This window comes from Colossoma macropomum, unplaced genomic scaffold (assembly GCF_904425465.1).
Source record: "Colossoma macropomum unplaced genomic scaffold, Colossoma_macropomum, whole genome shotgun sequence".
Taxonomy (NCBI): domain Eukaryota; kingdom Metazoa; phylum Chordata; class Actinopteri; order Characiformes; family Serrasalmidae; genus Colossoma; species Colossoma macropomum.
Genome location: NW_023494809.1, coordinates 26,568,163 through 26,588,182, shown reverse-complemented (window position 1 = coordinate 26,588,182; position 20,020 = coordinate 26,568,163). Strand labels below are relative to the sequence as shown.

General features: G+C 39.7%; 1 protein-coding gene across 1 annotated transcript in view; it reads right to left on the bottom strand.

Annotated features, from left to right (window-relative positions):
• Positions 1-77: 77 nt before the first annotated feature.
• The window catches only part of dip2ca (disco-interacting protein 2 homolog Ca), a 179,050-nt gene continuing 159,107 nt past the window's right edge, over positions 78-20,020 (bottom strand). Inside the window, 8 exon segments of the mRNA XM_036558486.1 lie at positions 78-2,605; positions 2,707-2,830; positions 4,763-4,937; positions 7,103-7,177; positions 7,281-7,338; positions 10,012-10,073; positions 14,600-14,626; positions 17,886-18,056. Of these exon segments, the coding sequence (XP_036414379.1) occupies positions 2,353-2,605; positions 2,707-2,830; positions 4,763-4,937; positions 7,103-7,177; positions 7,281-7,338; positions 10,012-10,073; positions 14,600-14,626; positions 17,886-18,056 (945 nt within the window). The 3' untranslated portion in view covers positions 78-2,352.

The following is a 20,020-nucleotide window of genomic DNA, read 5'->3' as shown; positions in this document are numbered from 1 at the left end:
CGAATGAAAGGGGTTTTATTTGGGGACTTTTTTTTTTCCTCCTTTTTGGAAGCCAATGCAAACTTAACAATGACAACTTTACCAATCAAAGCACTTTATTGCACCATATCTTGTGAAGGTAGGCCAAAGCAGGCTTCTATAAAAGTGTTATTTAATACTTTTAATTATGTGTACAAAACAGAATTTCAAACACACCTGCACCATACAAAATAATTTTTTTTTTGTCTTTTTTTCTGTAACCAACAATATTTACACACACCATGCAGACTCTCTCACGTAGTAAGTCTAAGATTTCCAACAAAAGAGGGAAGGAACGTCACAGGTTGAAAGTTATGTGCACATTTTTTTTTTTTTTCTCTTTTCCAAACGGGGAAAACTTTTTTTTTTTCCATTTTTGTATGGGAATGACAACACTAATGCTTCCGAATACATACGTTAAGACTTCTTTCCTTCTTTTAAAAAAAAAAGAAAAAGAAAAAAATTGCATTGTCACTCTATGAAGAAGTGTAAACTTGGTTCCCATACACAGTACAACTTTAATTACACTTATGAAAAACAAACAAACAAACAAACAAAAAAAAATCTGATAATTGTACTGGGGACGGCCGGACAGCACTATATGATCCCCACCTCTGCACCTCGAGGATTAGCTACTCACGCTAGACGTCGCAACCCTAAACCATACGCAGCGATAAGGCAGGAAAGGGCAACATTTTGCTGATCTCGGATGACCGCTAGTTTTCTGGAATTACAATAAAACAAGCACTCGTGAGCCAATTGCCATGTCCTAATGTAATGTACAAGTGACAATTCATATGCTTTCCTTTGTCCGTCTCTTAATTAGCTGCTGTATTTTTCACCTGTCAGATTTGTATATTGCATATACCTGCAGTTCCTTGGCTCTAAGGTGTGCCAGGTAGGTTGAATCTGAAATGACTAATGCAGGAAAGCAGCAAAGCAGGTAGGATTGCATTAACTTGCACATAATGTAAAAACGGGTTGCGGGCAGCTGCAGCAGAAGTTTTCCGGTCGACGTGGTTCTTTACGGGTCTTTACGTAAAAAGCACAGACTGGGATGGACTCGATGTGACCGGTACAGCCGAAATGCACTTCTGTACAAACCTGCTAATAAGTTACTCGCAGAAAAGTTTAGGATACAAAAACAGAAAAAAGGAAGAACAACTCAAAAAGCAAACAAGCAAAAAAAAAAACAAAACAAAAAAAAAACTGAGTAACGTAAGAAGTGCAGCAGTTCTGCCAAAGGTGTGACACTGTGTGTAAACAGAGCTCCAGGCACATGGTAAGAATTCTTTTCGTAAGGGCATTACACGATGCATCCATCTGATAAAAAAAGATGTTTTTCTTTTCTCCTCTTTCTCCGTTCGCAGTGACGTTATTCTCGGCTTCACTCGTGTGCGTGTTAAACGTTCGTCAAACTTCTGTCTACAAACAGACACCATGCAAGTGGCAAGTACTGCATCGGAAACTTTTCATTGGTGACTCCTAGATCTTATTCTCATATATATTTATATATATTTATATTTATTTATTTATATATATATAATTTGTATATTTATATTTTTTACATATACTTGATGTGATACTACTCACTCAAGATGATACAATGCTTTGTTTTATATTAGCAATATTATTTAATGAGGAAAACATTTCCAAATGTCTTCTCTCACACACTTCTAAAAAGAACAAAATAAATAATAACTATTTTCTGTACATAATTACACAACTTGACTTTTGTGTTTACCTTCAGCTTTGTACAATGATATTAAACATGTAATTGAAAAAGCAGGGGACTTTTTTTTGTTGTTTTTTTTGCATCCTGCTATGGGGACATTTACAAAGGTCATAAAATGAAAATGGGCAAATTGCTGGAGGACGGTTGCAGTTATACATAGAACTGTATCGGTTTTGTACCTCTTCAAAAAAAAAAAAATAGTGTCCTGCATCGTTTATATACGTAGAACTTGGAACAAGTTACTCCAAATCAACAGTAAACGTAAAATACACAGTTTGCCACAGTATGTAGATATTTAAAAATCCTTCGCTCATGTAGGGCTGACTAAAAATGAGCAACGCTGCGATACCGTACATGAAAACAGAGCGACACACTTGTAAAAAGCGATATCCAAACGAGCAAAAGCAGGGGCTCTTCCTCCATCCTGGAGAAGGACGGTGGCTTCCTTTCGTCCAAAATGAATTGATTCTTCCTTCAATTCGTGTCTCTGTCCGTCAGAGCGCTCGCATTTTCTCTCACTGCCAGTACTTTTCTCTTTTGATGAAGACGACCCCACCAGTCATTTGCGATCTGCAAACACACACACTCACACACTGGGGCTACATATTATAGGCCACGTAGATGGGGTCCAGCTGGTCCGCGAGGAAGCCGTCGCGCAGATGCATCCTCTGCTTCTCTCCGCGGGAGTTGATGGGGATCACGCCGACGTCCACCACTACCACCACGCCCACGATCAGGTAATGCTCCTCCAGCACCGCGTTAGTCACCAGCGGCACCAGGTCCAGCGCCTCCTGCTCCGAACCCTCCAGCTCCACCACCACCACCAGCAGGTTGGTCCAGGGAAACACCGCACTGCAGATAAATAACCAAAAAAAAACACAGTTACTCTCAGCCAAGCCACCAAAACAGGCCTCATAAAAAATGAAGCGCAGAGCTGAAAACAGGGACGATACCACTCCATGATGCTCTTGTGTGCGCGGATGACGGAGGTTTCGATGTCGATGGGGTGGTACCTCATCCCCCTCAGCTCCATGGCCTCATCCAGGGCGCCCACCACGTACAGCGCATCATGCCTCTCTGTGAACACATCACATATGAGAGCTATTGGCACATTCTGACATCATTCTGTATCAGTAATGTTCAATATTTATCACAATATCAATTTTAAACGGGAACAAACTTGATACAGTACAGTCATGTACAAACATGAACACCCCTAAAATTTGTTTTTAGAGATTATTAGAGATTTTAATGAACAGTACTGGGGTGGAAAAACAAAACATTAATTATGGCCTGTGCATTTTACATTTTATTTGTTTCCAATATGTTAAGCTTAGAAAATCAATAGAAATTGTGCACTACAATTTGCAGAAACACCCCACACCATAAAAATTGATTCAAGGTTTTAACTTAAAAAAGTAAGTAACCTGGTTGCCTTAAATTTTTGACTTCATTGTACTTCTACAAGTAAGCTAACACAACAAGAATCTGTGTTTTTCATTCTGTTAACTAATTTTTAAGGTTTTGGAAACAAAATTTTTTAAAGCAACCTGCGTGCTTAGTTTTTTAAATTAAAAGACAATCATTTTTTACAGTGCATATTTTTGTTTATAGTTCATGGTCACTTTTTGCTGAAACCAAACAAAAATTGAGTTTAACCAAGGGTGTTAAAGTTTTGCATATAACTATATTTACTACTTTTTCACTTGCTAAGACATGACTTTCGCAGAATGTAAGTTACCTTGACCTGTCCTACCAAAACTGCCATGATGGTGTAAAACTGTTTATTTACTGGCAAAGTAATAACATTAGATTCACTGTATATACTTTAATACACACAGTCTGCAGGTCTGACAGTGTTTACGCTGTCAAGGACTGTTACTCATTTTCAGTGAACCGATAAACAGTCATTGCTGTTGTGGACTGACAGCTGGTCTGTTTCTTTCCCCCACTGGACACTGTCTGGTCTCTACTGTCCTGGTTTAATGGTGGTATAGTTATTGTATATTATAGAGAGGTGCTGTATAGTGTGTGTATAGTCTGCACGGCTGTCTGCTGCTCTATAAATAACTGAAAGATGGTGTAAAACCGAGATATTTCACCATATTTCTCTCGTCTTGATGTAAACTGGGTGGTCCTAATCTTGGGTAGTGCTTCTGTATGCATTCCGCTGACCAATCACAAGGCTGCATCTCTTGCCCCGCCCACACAAAACAGTTTCAGAGAAACTAGACCACCTGTCTGTAGCTGCCTGTCGCCCGTTCACTCGTTTATGTACGCAAACAACATTCATTCATCTGTTCCTTCATTCACGTGTTGCTTTGTCCATCAATTTGTTCATCCCTCCGTCCGTCCATCCGCACATCTGCTCGTCAGTGACTTTTTTCTTCTAATTAGTGTCACATAAAAGCTGGATAATGATTTTAGCTCTATATGAGGGGCAGAGCAGGCTAGGACTGTTGGAGAGAGCTGTCAACCATGCTGCTCATTAGCCACACAGGTCTCAGATTATAGCAGTTTATACCCTGCGTTTTATCATATTTACATCTTATATTTTTCATTCAAGCTTTGCTGGATGTTTAATGTAACACTGAAGTTTAATATCATATAAACATTTTTTAATATTTCACTCGTTCCCCAGGGCTTTAAATGTAGCACCGTGTCCTGGAGAAGCAATATTTCAGTTCCTCACTCATCACATCTGTGATATGAAGGAATGAAAATAAAGCTGAATTCCAATACCACTGACTGCTAACAGCAGCGTGAGAAACAGAACCTGATCCTTTTATATAAAACCCCTGAAAAATGTGCTGTTTAGGCCTCTTTCACATCACAAGACCCACAGAAAACCCTCCACACCAGGTTCTTCATAATGACCTCGGTGTGTTTAGCGCACAAAAACGTCAACAACATAACAATCTTTCAAACGAGACCTGAGTATGAAAGCGTGGTGGAAACTGAGTGAAAAAGCCCAACATTCAAACAGGTGTGTGTGTTTATCAAGATCACCTCCGCTGGCGTCGGTCAGCTCGGTCCGGCGCAGGAATCCCAGGTAGCCAGTGCGCGCCCACACGGTCTGCGTGTCTCCGAAGCTGAGGCGGGAGTTAAAGTGGTCAGACTGCAGAGCCTCGTCTCCGTACACGGTGAAGTAGCCGCTGCCGTTATGACCGCTGTGCACCCAGATCTACAAACACAGAGCAGCGAGGAAGAGAACAAACTCAGCTTTACAGACTTCACACAAGGGTTACTGACAGAGGCAGTGCGTCGTTTTTACCTTCTTAAATCTAGTTTATATATATTCTGTTTTTCATTGAACATGCTCAGAAAAATCACAAGGTTATTCAACTGAAATCTAGACACTTTATGCTTGTTTTAAGCAATTTTACACAGTGAGTGTTTTATTCCACTGCCCACTGCCCAAGGGCTCATCCTATAGAAAGCTGAATGTCCATCACTTTTTTTTTTTTAAATAAAAGCGTTTGAAGTGATATAATAAAACCACACAAATGTCATTAGTGGGTCTCAAGGGAAAAATTAAATTACAAATAAAATGTAGGATAAGGACCTTCTGAAATAAGCAGAATTATCTGGATTATTTCTCAAAACAGGTAAAATTGTCTGTCAGTAAAATAAGGCACATCACCAGATAAAATTATTTAGGCAAAAAGATCTAGAAATAGTCGAATAAACTTATAATAAACTCGTGATGAGAAAGATGTGCAGTCGTATGTACATTTTGGGCAGCCTGGTCAAAGGACGTTTAGTTGATTTTCTAAGTGTAAATAAATGAACACATCCTCTACAGAGACACACCTCTGCAGATTTTAATGCACAACTACTGTTTATTTGCTGAATTTATTATATCGTGAAAAAAACATGAAATGCGGTCAGTGCTTAGTGATTTCCTGAGTGTCCATTGGTCAGTTTCACACAGAATGCAGACGGACACACAAATCCACCAGTTCCACACGGTGAGAGGCAGATGACGTGTATCTCAGCCCCTCTTCATAGGCTCATAACTCCGGTTGTGAGTCACGTATGATCTTGTGATAAGATGGAATGGAAAGGGCGACTCTACACATTCAGGAAAGGTTTGAACTGGATTTCTGTGCTGGATCATCACAAAGATAGAGAAACATACTGAAACACCAAATCTGACAAGTGCAGGCGCATTTGTAGACCCCAGAGGGTTAAATGTGTTCTCTGCATAGGAGGTACTAACATACACCGATCAGGCATAACATACTGACCACCTCCTTGTTTCTACGCTCATTGTCCATTTTATCAGCTCCACTTACTATATAGGTGCACTTTGTAGTTCTACAGTTACAGACTGTAGTCCATCTGTTTCTCTGCATACTTTGTTAGCCCCCTTTTACCCTGTTCTTCAGTGGTCAGGACCCCCATGGACCCTCACAGAGCAGGTACTATTTGGGTGGTGGATCATTCTCAGCACTGCAGTAACACTGACGTGGTGGTGGTGTGTTAGTGTGTGTTGCGCTGGTCTGAGTGGATCAGACACAGCAGTGCTGCTGGAGTTTTTAAACACCTCAGTGTCACTGCTGGACTGAGAATAGTCCACCAACCAAAAATATCCAGCCAACAGCGTCCTGTGGGCAGCGTCCTGTGACCACTGATGAAGGACTAGAGGATGACCAACACAAACTGTGCAGCAGCAGATGAGCTATCGTCTCTGACTTTACATCTACAAGGTGGACTGACAAGGTAGGAGTGTCTAATAGAGTGGACAGTGAGTGGACACAGTGTTTAAAAACTCCAGCAGCACTGCTGTATCTGATCCACTCGTACCAGCACAACACACACTAACACAACACCACCACGTCAGTGTTACTGCAGTGCTGAGAATGATCCACCACCCAAATAGTACCTGCTCTGTGAGGGTCCATGGGGGTCCTGACCACTGAAGAACAGGGTAAAAGGGGGCTAACAAAGTACACAGAGAAACAGATGGACTACAGTCTGTAACTGTAGAACTACAAAGTGCACCTATATAGTAAGTGGAGCTGATAAAATGGACAATGAGTGTAGAAACAAGGAGGTGGTCATAATGTTATGCCTGATCGGTGTAAACTGACATATTAACATGAAATTTGACCAGGGGTGTTTAAACTTCTGCATACAACTGTATTAACTATTTAAAATATGTTTTTCACTTGCCAAGACATGATTTTTTGCATTTTTACCCTAACCTGTCTCACAAACACTGCAGTGATGGTGCAAAACATTTTGTTATATTCTGGTATTTTGTTTGTCACTCATCTGAAAAAGAGGGAAGGAAATGAGGTCACAAGCAAAGCTACATACTTTGAGGGTTAAAACCGGACATACCTCGCCAAGATGAGAATCTCCCAAAGGGCCCTTGGTCTCCGGATTAGCAATGATGATTCGTACTCCAGGTAAAATCTGAAATGAAGATTATTTTAGTGTGAGGTTGTCAGGTTTGGTGTGAATTCAACCCACACAATGAAAGGTGTAAAACGAGAGGAGTAAAAAGGCTTCTGTTTACCTTTCCAGACTCCATGAGAGGCAGGCTATGAGGAGAGCCTCGCTCAACCAGCCGCACCCTGAAAGGAAAAAATCGTTATTCTGCTTTTAGTAAGATTTCCCAAAGACTTCAAATCAGTCATAAACAGTGTCAGTGAGAAACAGCGCAATCTACCAAACTACAGCACTACTGTGCAGCAAGGCTGACAGTCCTCAGACAAGAAAAGCAACCTGTTCACTGTGAAGGACCTGAAAAACATGCACCTCTGAAAGGAGGTTATTCTGGACATGAATTTGGAAAATAAACAATACAAGCATCTGTATTGGTTACTGATGCCCACTGCTTGCAAATGTGTCTGCAGTGATTGTCCCATATTAGGCAGCCTTGCCAGTAAACTGTAATTAGAGTTCTGACTACGCAGCCACAGCCTGCAATATCCCGTCCAATTAAAGACAACAAAAGAGTCTGTCGGCACAGCAGCCGTCTCCTCACAAACACACTTTAATAACTGTTTAATTTTATAGAGAACATTGTAAAGATGACAAACGAGGGCAAGAGAGCACTACTGAGTCACTGCTTTCACTGTTCTGGCTCATGTTGATGACTACTGCGCCTGCAGGGTCTGGAAAAGCCTTGGAATGTGAACATCAAAAGGCAAAAAATATACTTCAAGTGAAAGTTCAGGGAAAAATCTAACTTAAGTTTCCTCTTTTCACAAATGTAGTCCATCAGTCACGTGTCTGGTGCTTGAAGTTAGTCTGCACTGGAGCTACAAGGCTAATGTAGCTAACCAGTAATGCATGCATTTATCTTAATGATTAGCACTGTGCACACTGCAGGCCTAAATCTGGATGCAGCCTCACTGAGGTGCAGCAAAATCAGGCTGATGTGGTTTTGGAGGGAACACACAGTCATTTGTAAAAGTTTGGGTGCCCCTGGACACATGATGTTGATTTTCTAAGTGAAAATAAGTTAACACGCCCTCTACAGAGAACACACTTCTGCACATTTTAATACATAATTACTGTTTATTATAAATAAATAATATATAAATATATATATATATAAAACAAATTTATAAAATGTGGCCTGAGCAAATGTTGTAGCACAAATATATTTTATTTTCTTAGCAAATAAATGTCATATTTAAGTTCCCTGTAGATAAAAGTCTTAACTTATTTCTACCTAGAAAATTAACCAAATATGTATTTTTAACTGGGGGTGTTCAAACTTTTACATTCTATATTTTAGCTTTTTCCCCCCAATATGTTAAACTCATTAAAGAAATAGAAATTGTGTACTAAAATTTGCTTAAAAAATTAAAAAGTCATATTTAAGTCTCCTGTAGAAGACGTGTTGACGAACAAAATATCACACAATCTGCCCAGGAGTGTTCAAACTTTTGCATATAACTGTATAGTTTGGCTAGTTAATATTGGCTGGTTAACTTCTTTTTGTTTGTTTTGCAGTTGTGAACAAAAAGCTGCAGTAAGCTGACTGAGGAGCAGCTCCTCCATATTATTTTTTTCAGAAAGAAGACGCCACAAATCGCCTTCGTTTTCTATTGGCTCACACTTCTGATGTTTGCAAATTCACGATGTTAAAGTGAAGCAAAAATAACTGCTACTGAAAGTGAAAATTCCTTTTTCAGTGTTTCTGCATCCCATCCTATTTAAGTGAACTGGATTTTTCACCAGGCAAACTTTACTTTTACTTGTGTTCAGTGTGAAGACAGCATAAAACACCAACCTCTATATAAATACACATACAGACAAATTCTAATCTAACTACAACTAGAGACGGCACTGTACCGGTTTTACTTTTCTGATAGTGATACTGAAACCAAAAACTACTAACTAAAATAAGTTTTAAAGCTGGACAATATTAGTCAGGACAAAAGAAACACACTAAAATATGGTGAGTGTGTGCTGGTAGGAGTTAGCCTCTAAAGTTATGGTTTAAATTATAAATTATTACTTTAAAAAGTTATAATTCAAATTTTCAATTATAATTTAAAAAAGTGGTGTCAGGTTGGATTTCAGTGGAGTTTTTCAGACCACATCACATGTCTTTGAGTATTAACAGTCCAGCTTGATGTATAAATCTCAAATGCAAAATCAACATTACTCTGATGAATATATGATGACAACAGCAGATAATTTACTCACATCCTCAGAAAACCCGTCCTTTACCAAGTTTCGACTGACTTCTCTTTGAATTCTCAACACATTCACCATCATCAGAGGCACAACCAACATTACAAAATGTTCTTTTTGCGTACTACTCCTAGTACTCCATACTAGGAACTGCAAATTTCCACCAGACTGGTCTCCATATTTACAAAACTTATATAGTGTAGCTCTAATTGAAGCTCTTCACTTAAGATAAGCATCTAAAAGTAGAGCTATGAGGTTCAAACTATTCAAAAACCCATCGATACTGACAGGCCAACTCTACTTAGCACACACCAATAACTTACCAACCTGGTTTGAGGTAAGTGTCTGATGATTTTGGGATGCAGTTTGCACAGTGTTAACTGGTGGAATATAAGCTTCCTTTAGCTCCAGTGCTGAACTAAAGAAGCAAACTCTGGACCCCAAACACGTCTTGGCTGATCGACTACATTTGGGTTAATTAGATTTTTCCCTGAATTATCACTTTAAAGAAAACTAAGAATGCTTGCGCACCGAGGTTCCTAAAACAACATTTTAATTCTCCATTTCAAAGATGTTTATGACGCTCAGTCGCTCACCTGTCATGTCTGAGGGCCCTCATGTCCACGTACACAGTAGTTGGGTCTGGTCCAGAGGTGCCCTACAACCGATACAGAGCACACGTTAGTTATAAAAGCTGTATGTTACCCTTCTCATAATCAAGGCTTTTCTGAGTTCACCAAAGAACTGAAATGTTCTTTCTTTTAGAAAAATAATCATGTAGTATTCTTCATTTAGTAAATCAATACAATGAACAAACAATCAAAAAAAGGCTTGAGTGGAAAAAAGAGCACATCAGCCAGATGCAAGCAGAAAAATCTCATCTCAAACCATCACCCACAGATGGCTCTACAATGAAAAGTTTATAAAGCGGAGAGAAGGCTGGAGCTGTGAATGACAGGGCTGGGATGTTAAAAGTGACGGTGCGTGTGTGCTGAGAGGAAGAGACACAAAAGTGTTGTGGAGACAAGCAGACAGGCCTCTCAGAAGAGTGTTATAGCTCTCCAGCCACAGAGATGGCTCACTGAACGCTCACGCCTGTCAGTCACTTCACTGCCGTGAACTGCTCACCGATCAGAGATCGTTTCTTAGTACTAGGCCCTGACGGATACACTGGTTGGTGGATTACGTCTGAAGTACTGACACAGTCCGGTGCAGAAGTCAGAGACCAGCGTTCATTTATTTCATTTCCAGTCAAAGCTTCCACTGAGTATTAACAGGAGTACATTTTTCAGGAGATATTTCTGAGAAGATTAGATATAAAATAATCCACTTGCATAAGGAAGGAGACAGTCAAAAAAAACAGGAGTTTCCAAAACTGGAGTTCAAATAATTATTAAAAATTAAAGAGAAAATGGGACTCCTAGATGGGAAAGAGGAGAAAATCAAGCTGCTTCAGATCTGAAAACATCTGTTCATCTTTCCACTGTGTGGAGACGACTCAGTGCTATGGGTCTGAAAGGATGTGCAGCTGTCAAGAAGGACCTCACTGAGAAAAGGAGACAAAGAAAGAGTCCAGACCTCAACATCACTGAATGGGTTTGGGATTATCTAAATGCAACCAACTTCTGAGACTGAACTTTGGAAGTGTGGAAAAAATATCCCTGAAAATGAGTCACCTGAAAAGAATAAAGCTGAAAAAAAATTAAAGAGTGGACACATTGAATAGTAAAAAAAATATATCGCCGTTGTCGGAAGAAAACCTTGTATATCCATTTTTGTCGTTGTTCAGTTTCTGACATCATTTGAAAATGCCTGTTGCTCTTTACATTGTCTGTAAATTTCATGATGAATGGACCAAAAGAAACGACCCAAAAGGACTTGGAAAATTTTTGGTTCCATTGACTCACATTAAAAGTAAAGTAGGTTTTTTCCTCCTCCTGTAAAGTTACCATTTTGGAGATATGAGATTTTCTTCCGACAACAGCGATATGCTATATTTAGCTGGTGAGGCTTCTTTGTAATGTTCTGTTAAAAACATACATCTGCTTTTTTCCTGAAGCAGAAAAATGAAAAACCTGTACTTACTGGCTGTTTTGACTGGAAATTAAATGAAGAATGGTCGTCTCTGACTTTTGTACCGTACTGTATTTCGTGGCTTGTTTTGTATTATAATGAAGACACCTCTGATATGTTGTGGAGAACACTCACATCATTGTGTGTACAAAAGTGAGTCACTACTTGCTCATGTTTATGTGAATTTTGATTAAAATAACAAAACATGTTAGAATATATTATAGCACAGAATGTGTTAAAAATATAGCAGTTATTAGCTGTTAATTATATATGTAAAAAATAATTAACAGCTAATAACTGCTAAGAATTATGAAAAGCTCCATCCTTTGTACTACAATATTTATTTTACTTAACATTTTATGTTCTGCAATTTATTTATTTGAGTTCAAGATAACTGACAATCATACTTCACAACTCTCTGTTGACAACTATATCCATCAGTTAAGCACTGTTTAACTAGTAAATTACAGCTGCCAATATTATCGGGTATCTAACTGCTTGAGCTCTTTAAAATCAATATTCCTGTCAATCAGAAAATGTTCATTTTTCAGTTGGGATCATAGACTTGAGAGGTTTACCAGGCAGTGAAGAAGCCCCCTTTCCATTTAACCAAGAGCCATGACAGAACCCCACCCATTCATTCGCTTGCAGGGAAAGGAAAGTCATTGGAGCATGCAGCTTTAAACCCAACTAAGCCAGCACAAATGAGCCACACACTAAGAGCCTAATAGACACACAGCCCTACCCCTCTCCCAGTGGGCCAGGGCCAGGGCCCAGCAGGGGGCACCCTCCAAGTGGACAGAGACCATAGCCATGCTGTACAGGCAAGACTGACTCCATCAAAGCCTGTTTCAGGTCACTGACTCCATATGAATTGACTACATATGGGCTCATTTTCACTTCATGTGTCGAAACCTGGCGCAGTTAATGGTTCACAGTTGGCGAATTACAGTTGGTCTATAATTCTGGAGGTCAGTGGTGGACAATAAAACAGAATGAACTCATACTCCACCATGTGGCCATCATCTTACCATGCTATGGGCTATAAACTGCTGCCTTCACATGCTAATGGAAGTAGGGCTGGGTGCTCCGATTCAGTGCTTTTATAGTACTAACAGAATCACTTCAGTATCTAAAAAGTGTCATTCAGTACCAAATTTCAATACCTAAGCAGTCAGTTTTATCAGCTTTAGTGAGCCAATAAGCATGTGTGCTCCAACATCTTTACTGGTGATTAACTTCTGTATGTTATTATTGTGTTATTAAATCGTGTTCGGTGCTCCTTTGATTACTCCACAATCTGTTGAGATTTACCTCAATGGTTTTTTCAGTAATTTGAATTGAAGTCAAGTTTTTGTTGTTTTACCATCAGTATCAAAAAACTGACTGATGCCCACACCCAACTGGAATTACCCAAAACATGAGCTCCTGACTTGTAAGTTAAAATTCAGGACAAATAAGAAGGAGCTTCTAAAACAATTCTGATATCCAAGCTTCCAGCTTGTTTCTGGCCTTTCTGGCCCTAACACTTTCATTATGGAGGATAAGACAGTTTTACTGGTCAATGGTAGGTCATTTTTTATACAGGGTGATTCAAAAAGATTCATCCGATTTTAAAATGATTTATTTCTCTTGTGAATCATCACAGAACAATGCAGTAAACTGTAAATGATTTAAATGAGCATAAAGTTTATTATGTAATTTTACAAGGTCTCAGTATGAACCTCTTCCAGCTGTACGGACAACATCAACGCCATAGTCAAATTCATCCCATACTCGACTGAGCATGTCGGGTGTCGTTGCACTCACGGCTCTTTCAGTGCGATTTCGGAGGTCATCCAGTGTTGTGGAACCAGCAACGAACGCTCTGAGCTGTTGGAGCCGACAAAAATCGCGCTGCACAGTTATGACGGATTCACGCTTATTGAAGTGGAGAACCCAGAACGCTTTCTGCTCAGCGGTCGCATCTCATCGCAGACTGAAGGAGCCATCTTCCACTGACAGTCAGAAACTCTATGACCCCTCTTTCAATTGGTATGTGATTGGTTCCTCGGCATCTCACGGTTGGAAAAATAGGGCACTTTGAAATTGGATTAATCTTTTTGAATCACCCTGTATTTCTAAATCCAACCTTGCTCAGTTGCATTACGTACATTTTACAACATTGGAAATGTTACGAAGATAACAAAACAGGCTAGCTAACTAGCTAACATTAGAGATGCATATCAAATACACTCCCAACTAGCCACATAACTAGCTAACGTATAGTATACATACTAGTAAATTAGCAAATAGGCAGATTTCTGTCTGTTTGCTAATTTAAAGTAACACCAGGGATGTGCCTTACTCAAGTACTTGATTAACCGTTCTAGGTGCCTGTACTAGAATACTGGAATTACTATTTGGGAATTTGTTAAGTTCATCCACTGAGGAAAAAAAGGCCCTGTGCAGAAGTGCTAGCTCACTGGCTCATCTAAAGAGGCAGCCATTCATTAACTCTCACAGACACTTGAACATCAAAATTAGTCAGAATGCACATGCCTAAAAAATTCTATGTATCTGCATTGGATTGTATTGTTGGTTATCGTCAGTGTCTCCATACTAGGACCAATAAATGACCCAGCCAATGGCACAAAGCCTCTTCCAAGACAATGAGGATGGAACCCTCTACCTCGAGGCATTCTTGATATCTTGTAAGGCACTTAAATGCAGAAACTTTGCTATTGTGAAGTTCGACCATTTCACAAGCATGTGAAGGCAGCAAATGCTACTGTGGTTATCTGAACTCACTGAGCCCATGTGCAGATCAACATGATGGGTCTGGAGAGTCCCACTGGGATGAGGGTTTAAGCCTCAGAGCTCTACATCCTTCTAAGGGCACTGGGGTCAGCAGCCATTAGTCTATTAGTCCATTTAGCCTGGTAATCCAGCATCGCCCGTTGAAACAGGTGGACATGTTAAAAAAACACCCACACCTTCGACCACCCCCATTAGCACAAGGCACGATGCATGTGGCGTCTCACGCCGGGGAAACCAGAATCTGGCAAAGCTAGTGACCCAAACCCACACCACAATCAGCACGGGGGGCAAGGGAGTGCGGGGCGTCCCTACCTGATCAAGCTTCCCAAGCCTGTGAGGCTACAGCAGCCAGTGACGAGACGAGGGGGTGGACGAAGAGAGAGAATGACAGGGAGAAAACCAGGGAGGGTGAGGAAGAGAAAAAGGAAGGGGCAAGATAAAAGAAGAATGGTAGACAGGAAGACAAAGGACATGACAAAAAGAATAAAAAAAACAAACATAAGAAATGAATTGTGGGCAAAACTAATCAGTGGAAAAGAAAAAGTTAAAACCACATGCAAAAATGACAAACAGATGACAGACTGAGGTAATATGTGGTCATTCTTTGAGTGTAACTCTATCACTTCATGTCTACAGGCCAACTTCATAAGGATATGAGTGCAATGGTTCAGAGTAATATCTTAGATTTTCAGTAAAGAGACTTTTCTCAACCCCCTCGAACCAAATCCACGTCTTCACTAAAGTCGCACTGATTTCTTGGTGTGGTTTAGGACACAGTATGACTCATGCACAGACCTCACCGTGCAGCCAAATGCTTTTTTGGGAGGTATTTATGGAAAAATTGGCAACACTTTACTGTAGGGTTTGTTCATAAGACTATATGACACTTACATAAGCGTGCCATGACAGCTGACATAACCCTAAATAAATGTTTATAAGTGCTTATTCCAATAGGCATCATCTGTCATAAAGGCTACTTTAGCTAATTCTGATCAAAATTGACGAATATAACCTTCATAGCAAGTCTGCCTGCTGGAATAAGCATTTACAAACAGTTATGTAGGGTTATGTCAGTTGTTTTAACAAGCTTATGTAGATGTCATGTAGCCTTATGAACAGTACCCTACAGTAAAAAGTTACCAAAACATTTTGGTGACTATTGACTTCTGTTAGCAACATTAGCCTCATGGCTTCAGTGCTAAAAAAGAAGCAACATTTGGAAATAAAACATGTCCTGGCTAATCAGCTACACTTAGACTAATTGGAAAACTGTGAAAACTAGGTTTGAACTGTTGGTTTAACACAGTTAAAAATGAAAAATTGCTGACAAAAGATGAAATTCGAAACTGTGAACACCCTTGTGTGTTTTTATACTGTCCCTCCTTCACTCATCACTGGATATAACAGAACAGCCAGACAGTAAGAAACCCTCAAGACAGACATTAAGATGTAATCATAACAGCGTCATAAAACTAAGGCTTACCAAAATGTTAAGTCTCACGAGAACAACTTTGATTCGATCCCAAATAACAGCGCTAACTTTTAAATACACTCACATAAATATATTAACTCCAAACTATATCCGTATTCTCTGCATCTCAATTTGAGACGAAAGTCAATTTCACCTGCCAAAACGAAACACACACATTTGCTCTTAGTTTGATGGATGTCTGAGAGATGAGCAAAAGCATAAGCACAGTTAAACTGCCACAGGCACTCTTAGTAACCACTTGAGGTGCCATGGGGCTCAAATCCTCTCTCCAAATTCCAAGCACTAATCCAGCTGTGCAGACAGAAGTCTAGAGGTTGTGAAAATGTCAGGACAAGGATTATGGCCCAATATCTACATCAGCCACACATGCAGACAATCTGGTATTGCATAACATACCCTATTAACGTAGTAGGTCTGCAAATAACCTGATTTCTGTAGTTAATTAATTCATCAGCTATTAATCCACTAATCAAACCATTATGACTTATGTAGTTCCTGATTTTGACCTGTCACAAGCAGAGTATGAGAGTGCAGTGGAGCAGCAGTAATATCTGAAAATATCATTTTTCCTGGTTTCCCACAGGCACAGAGTACACCCACAATAATGATGGAAAACGGCTGGTTTATTTTAAGTATGTGAAGGATGTGCACATGGCCTTGGAACTCATTTACTCGAGCTCGAGTAGCAACCTGAAATAACAGCACGCAAGTCACTATGAACTCACACCAGCAAGAGCTCACGTGTGTTTGCAGTAACAACTTCTGAACATGAGAGGTGACAGTTTTCAAAAAATGCTGTGGCTCAATATTATATAATTTGTGATTTTCATAAAAGATTTCACCAAATCAGTTAATGTTAAAAGGGGAGATACAGTCAGATACAAAGAAATGTGAACAGCCCTGGTCAAATTACATGTTTTCTTGATTTTCTAAGTGTAAATAAGTTAATACATCCTCTACAAGGAACAAACTTAGATATGGCATTTAGCAACATAATCAATAATCTCGATTCTTTCAATGAGAAAAGATGCTAATTGTTTTTAGATGCCATTTAAGCAAAATCATAGTTTATAAATCAACATTTTTAATGCAAAATAATGCACTTATTTCCTGAACACTTAAAGGCATAAAGCATTTATTTTTATTGCTATATTTTTGAGCTTTTAAATTCAAGTTACACGAGTTTACGAGCTGTTAAACTCAAGTTAAACTCAAGTTAAAACGGCGCCTCATGTATGTGCATGACGTCAGTGAGCGCGAACAGCCAACGAGCTGCTTCGCTTGCCAGCCAATCAGCACTCACTAGCAGTAACGCTAGCGTCCTGCTTTCCAAAACCTGTCTGCTGTAGAAAAATGGAAACATACAGGTAAATTGTCGTTGCTTTTGTAATGAAATACATTTAAGGAAAGTTCTGAATGAGAGATTAGAAACTATTTTGACTTTTCGTTTTTTTTTTGCCGTTGAGTTCCATTTACTCCCATTCATTGAGGACTCGCTCGCAGGCGCCCTCTGGCATTGTGTAGTCCTGTTTTTGATATAACGGGAGAAATAAGTGGCCAGGCTCCTCATAAACCAGGTCTGGCACAACCATCTTTCAGAGTTCCATCTGTGCCACAAGTGATTCTTCTGGTATGCTGCAGCAAAGCAGCAGATCCCTTATTGCCCCCTACACTGTCTGAATTGCACTGCAATCTGTCATTTTCACTGCATACACCATGTGAACATTATATTATAAGGTGCTTTTGTTTAAGTAGCCCTGTGATGGACTGGTGACCTGTACAGGGTGTTTCCTCCCTTCCAGCCAATGACCGCTGGGATAGGCGCGGGCACCCCCATGACCCAGGATAATAAGCGGCTTATATAATGTGTATGTGTATCTGTGTGTGTGTGTGTGTGTGTGTGTGTGTTCTTAAGTAACTGAGATGTTGATGTGTCACCTTTTCCCCATAATCAGTGTAGCTGACAACTAACTGTTGTCGATCAGTCACTGCAGCCCTACTCTGAAGATGTGGCTGCTTCCTCTGGTCTTGTTCTCTCTCTCACTCTCTTTCTCTCTCACACACACACAAATACATGAACACAAGCAGGACTCAAAGTTCACCAACCTGCAGGCAGATGGCCAGGTTGACTCTGCAGCCAAAAGATGTGCTGACGGCCCGCGGGTGCAGGCCCAAGTCTTTGAAGAGTTTGGAGAAAGACTGAGTGAGCGCTATCCGGGGCCTCTCCTCCGCCACCACCACACACGTCCTCACACGGGATAGGTCCAAGCCACGAGACTGCACACATACACAAACAAGAGGGTCGATACAACTGTCCCAGCAGCCGCTTCAGCATTTCCAATGGTCTCAGACTGCTGAGTCATGGTTTCTGCATGTCTGTGCAAACGTCTAACAAATTCAGAGCCCTCTAAATGGACCCACAAATGAACCAAACCAAGACCAAAAATGGGGAAAATCAAGGTTTATTAAGGCATCCTATGGAATCATGTCAGGGTGGCTGTCTGCTGGCTGAAGCTGGATGATGCAGCAGGACAATGACTTTGAACACTGAAGTAAATCTACTGTAAAATGGCTTTAAAAAAGTAAAATCCGCCTTTTGGAGCGTCTCAGTCAGAGTCCAGACTTTAACCCAATAGAGATGCTGTGGAATGACCTCAAGAGAGCCATTCATACCAGACACCCGAAGAATATGGACAACCTGAAGCAGTTCCGTAAGGAAGAATGTCTGATATTCCTCTTTAACACTGTGTAGGTCTGGTCCGAAGTGTTTGCTTGTGGATACTGCTGCCAAAGAAGGTTTGACCGCTTAATCAAAAGGTTTACTTACTTTTTCCACCAGTGCTATGAATGTTAAACTGGTATGCTCAATAAAGACATGTAAGATCATAATTATTTGTGTGCCATTAGTTTAAGCATATTATGTTTGTTTATACTTGTAACAAATCACATTTTATGACCAAGTAACGCAGAAAACCAGGTAATTCCAAAGGGTTTAAATCATTTTCTTGTATATACAGTACTGTAAAAGTGTTTATTTGCTCAGAAAAACACTAATATTAGAATAAACACAAAGAACATTAATATAATAAGTAGTGATTTTACTCTGTCAATGAGTTTAATCATTTCCAAACCTTTCCTGAAGGCAGCCCAGTCTTATTTATAGTCATCATCTAATACCTGGTTTGGTTAATCGTGCTTCGTTATGTTAAATCAGGTGTGCTGGTGATGGAATTTAACAAATCCATGTGATGGAGAAATATGGAACTGAACTTTGGTCTTATTTATCTAATTTAAAGACGTTTTTTTTTACAAGCAAAAACACATTTATTGCAAAGATAAATGGTTTTAAATGATGTGTTTAGCTGTGTTTTGCACAGTACTGTACATATACAATACAGTAAAAATAATCTGGATCAATATCATTTCATGAATAACGGTAACTGTTGTTTTTCAGTATTTTGGCACTGTTGGAATAATCTACCATTACAGCCGATTCAAATCAATATATATGTGTTTGTAAGCAGAAGAGAGGATATTTGAAATTAAAAAACATTCCTGAAATATGAAAAAAACATATTTTTGCAATTTTTAAGACACTGAAACCAACAGAATTAAGCGCAGACACGAACCTGCTGATACAGAAAGTGAATCAAATGTGTATAATTTATTATGTATCTATATAACTATACAATAATACTAAAATAATTATGTAATGCAACTGAAATGTACAGCAAAAATACACTTCCTACTAACATACTTCACCTTCATAAAGATAACAAGGTCTACAGAAGATGGCATATATGAACATTTTATCTCTTGACTTTTTTGCTAAAAGTTTTTATTTGAACCCAGTTTCTTCTCCCTCATCGATTGTCCCCAATCTTAATGAACTGCATGCTGCTGCTCTAGACGTCCCCGAAGTTAATGAAGTGCGCCGCTGCTCTAGACAGCAGTCAGTAACTATGGCAATCTCAGCCGACTAAATCACAGTAAATAAAGCACATTTTACAAGGCAGCCTCGCCAGAAGGCACAGGCGGCCTTTTCTTTTTCTCCAGCCCTGCTGAGGCAGTAATTACACACACATTCACGCCCAGTGCAGGCACGTTCTTTGCCAGCTCAGAGCCGCAGGATAAAAGCACCACAACACTACAACCAGCCCGCTAGCACAGATATCGTTTATAAATATGGCTAATAAGACGTTTTCAGCGATAATTAGGTGCCAGCTGCTAATTAAAACTCA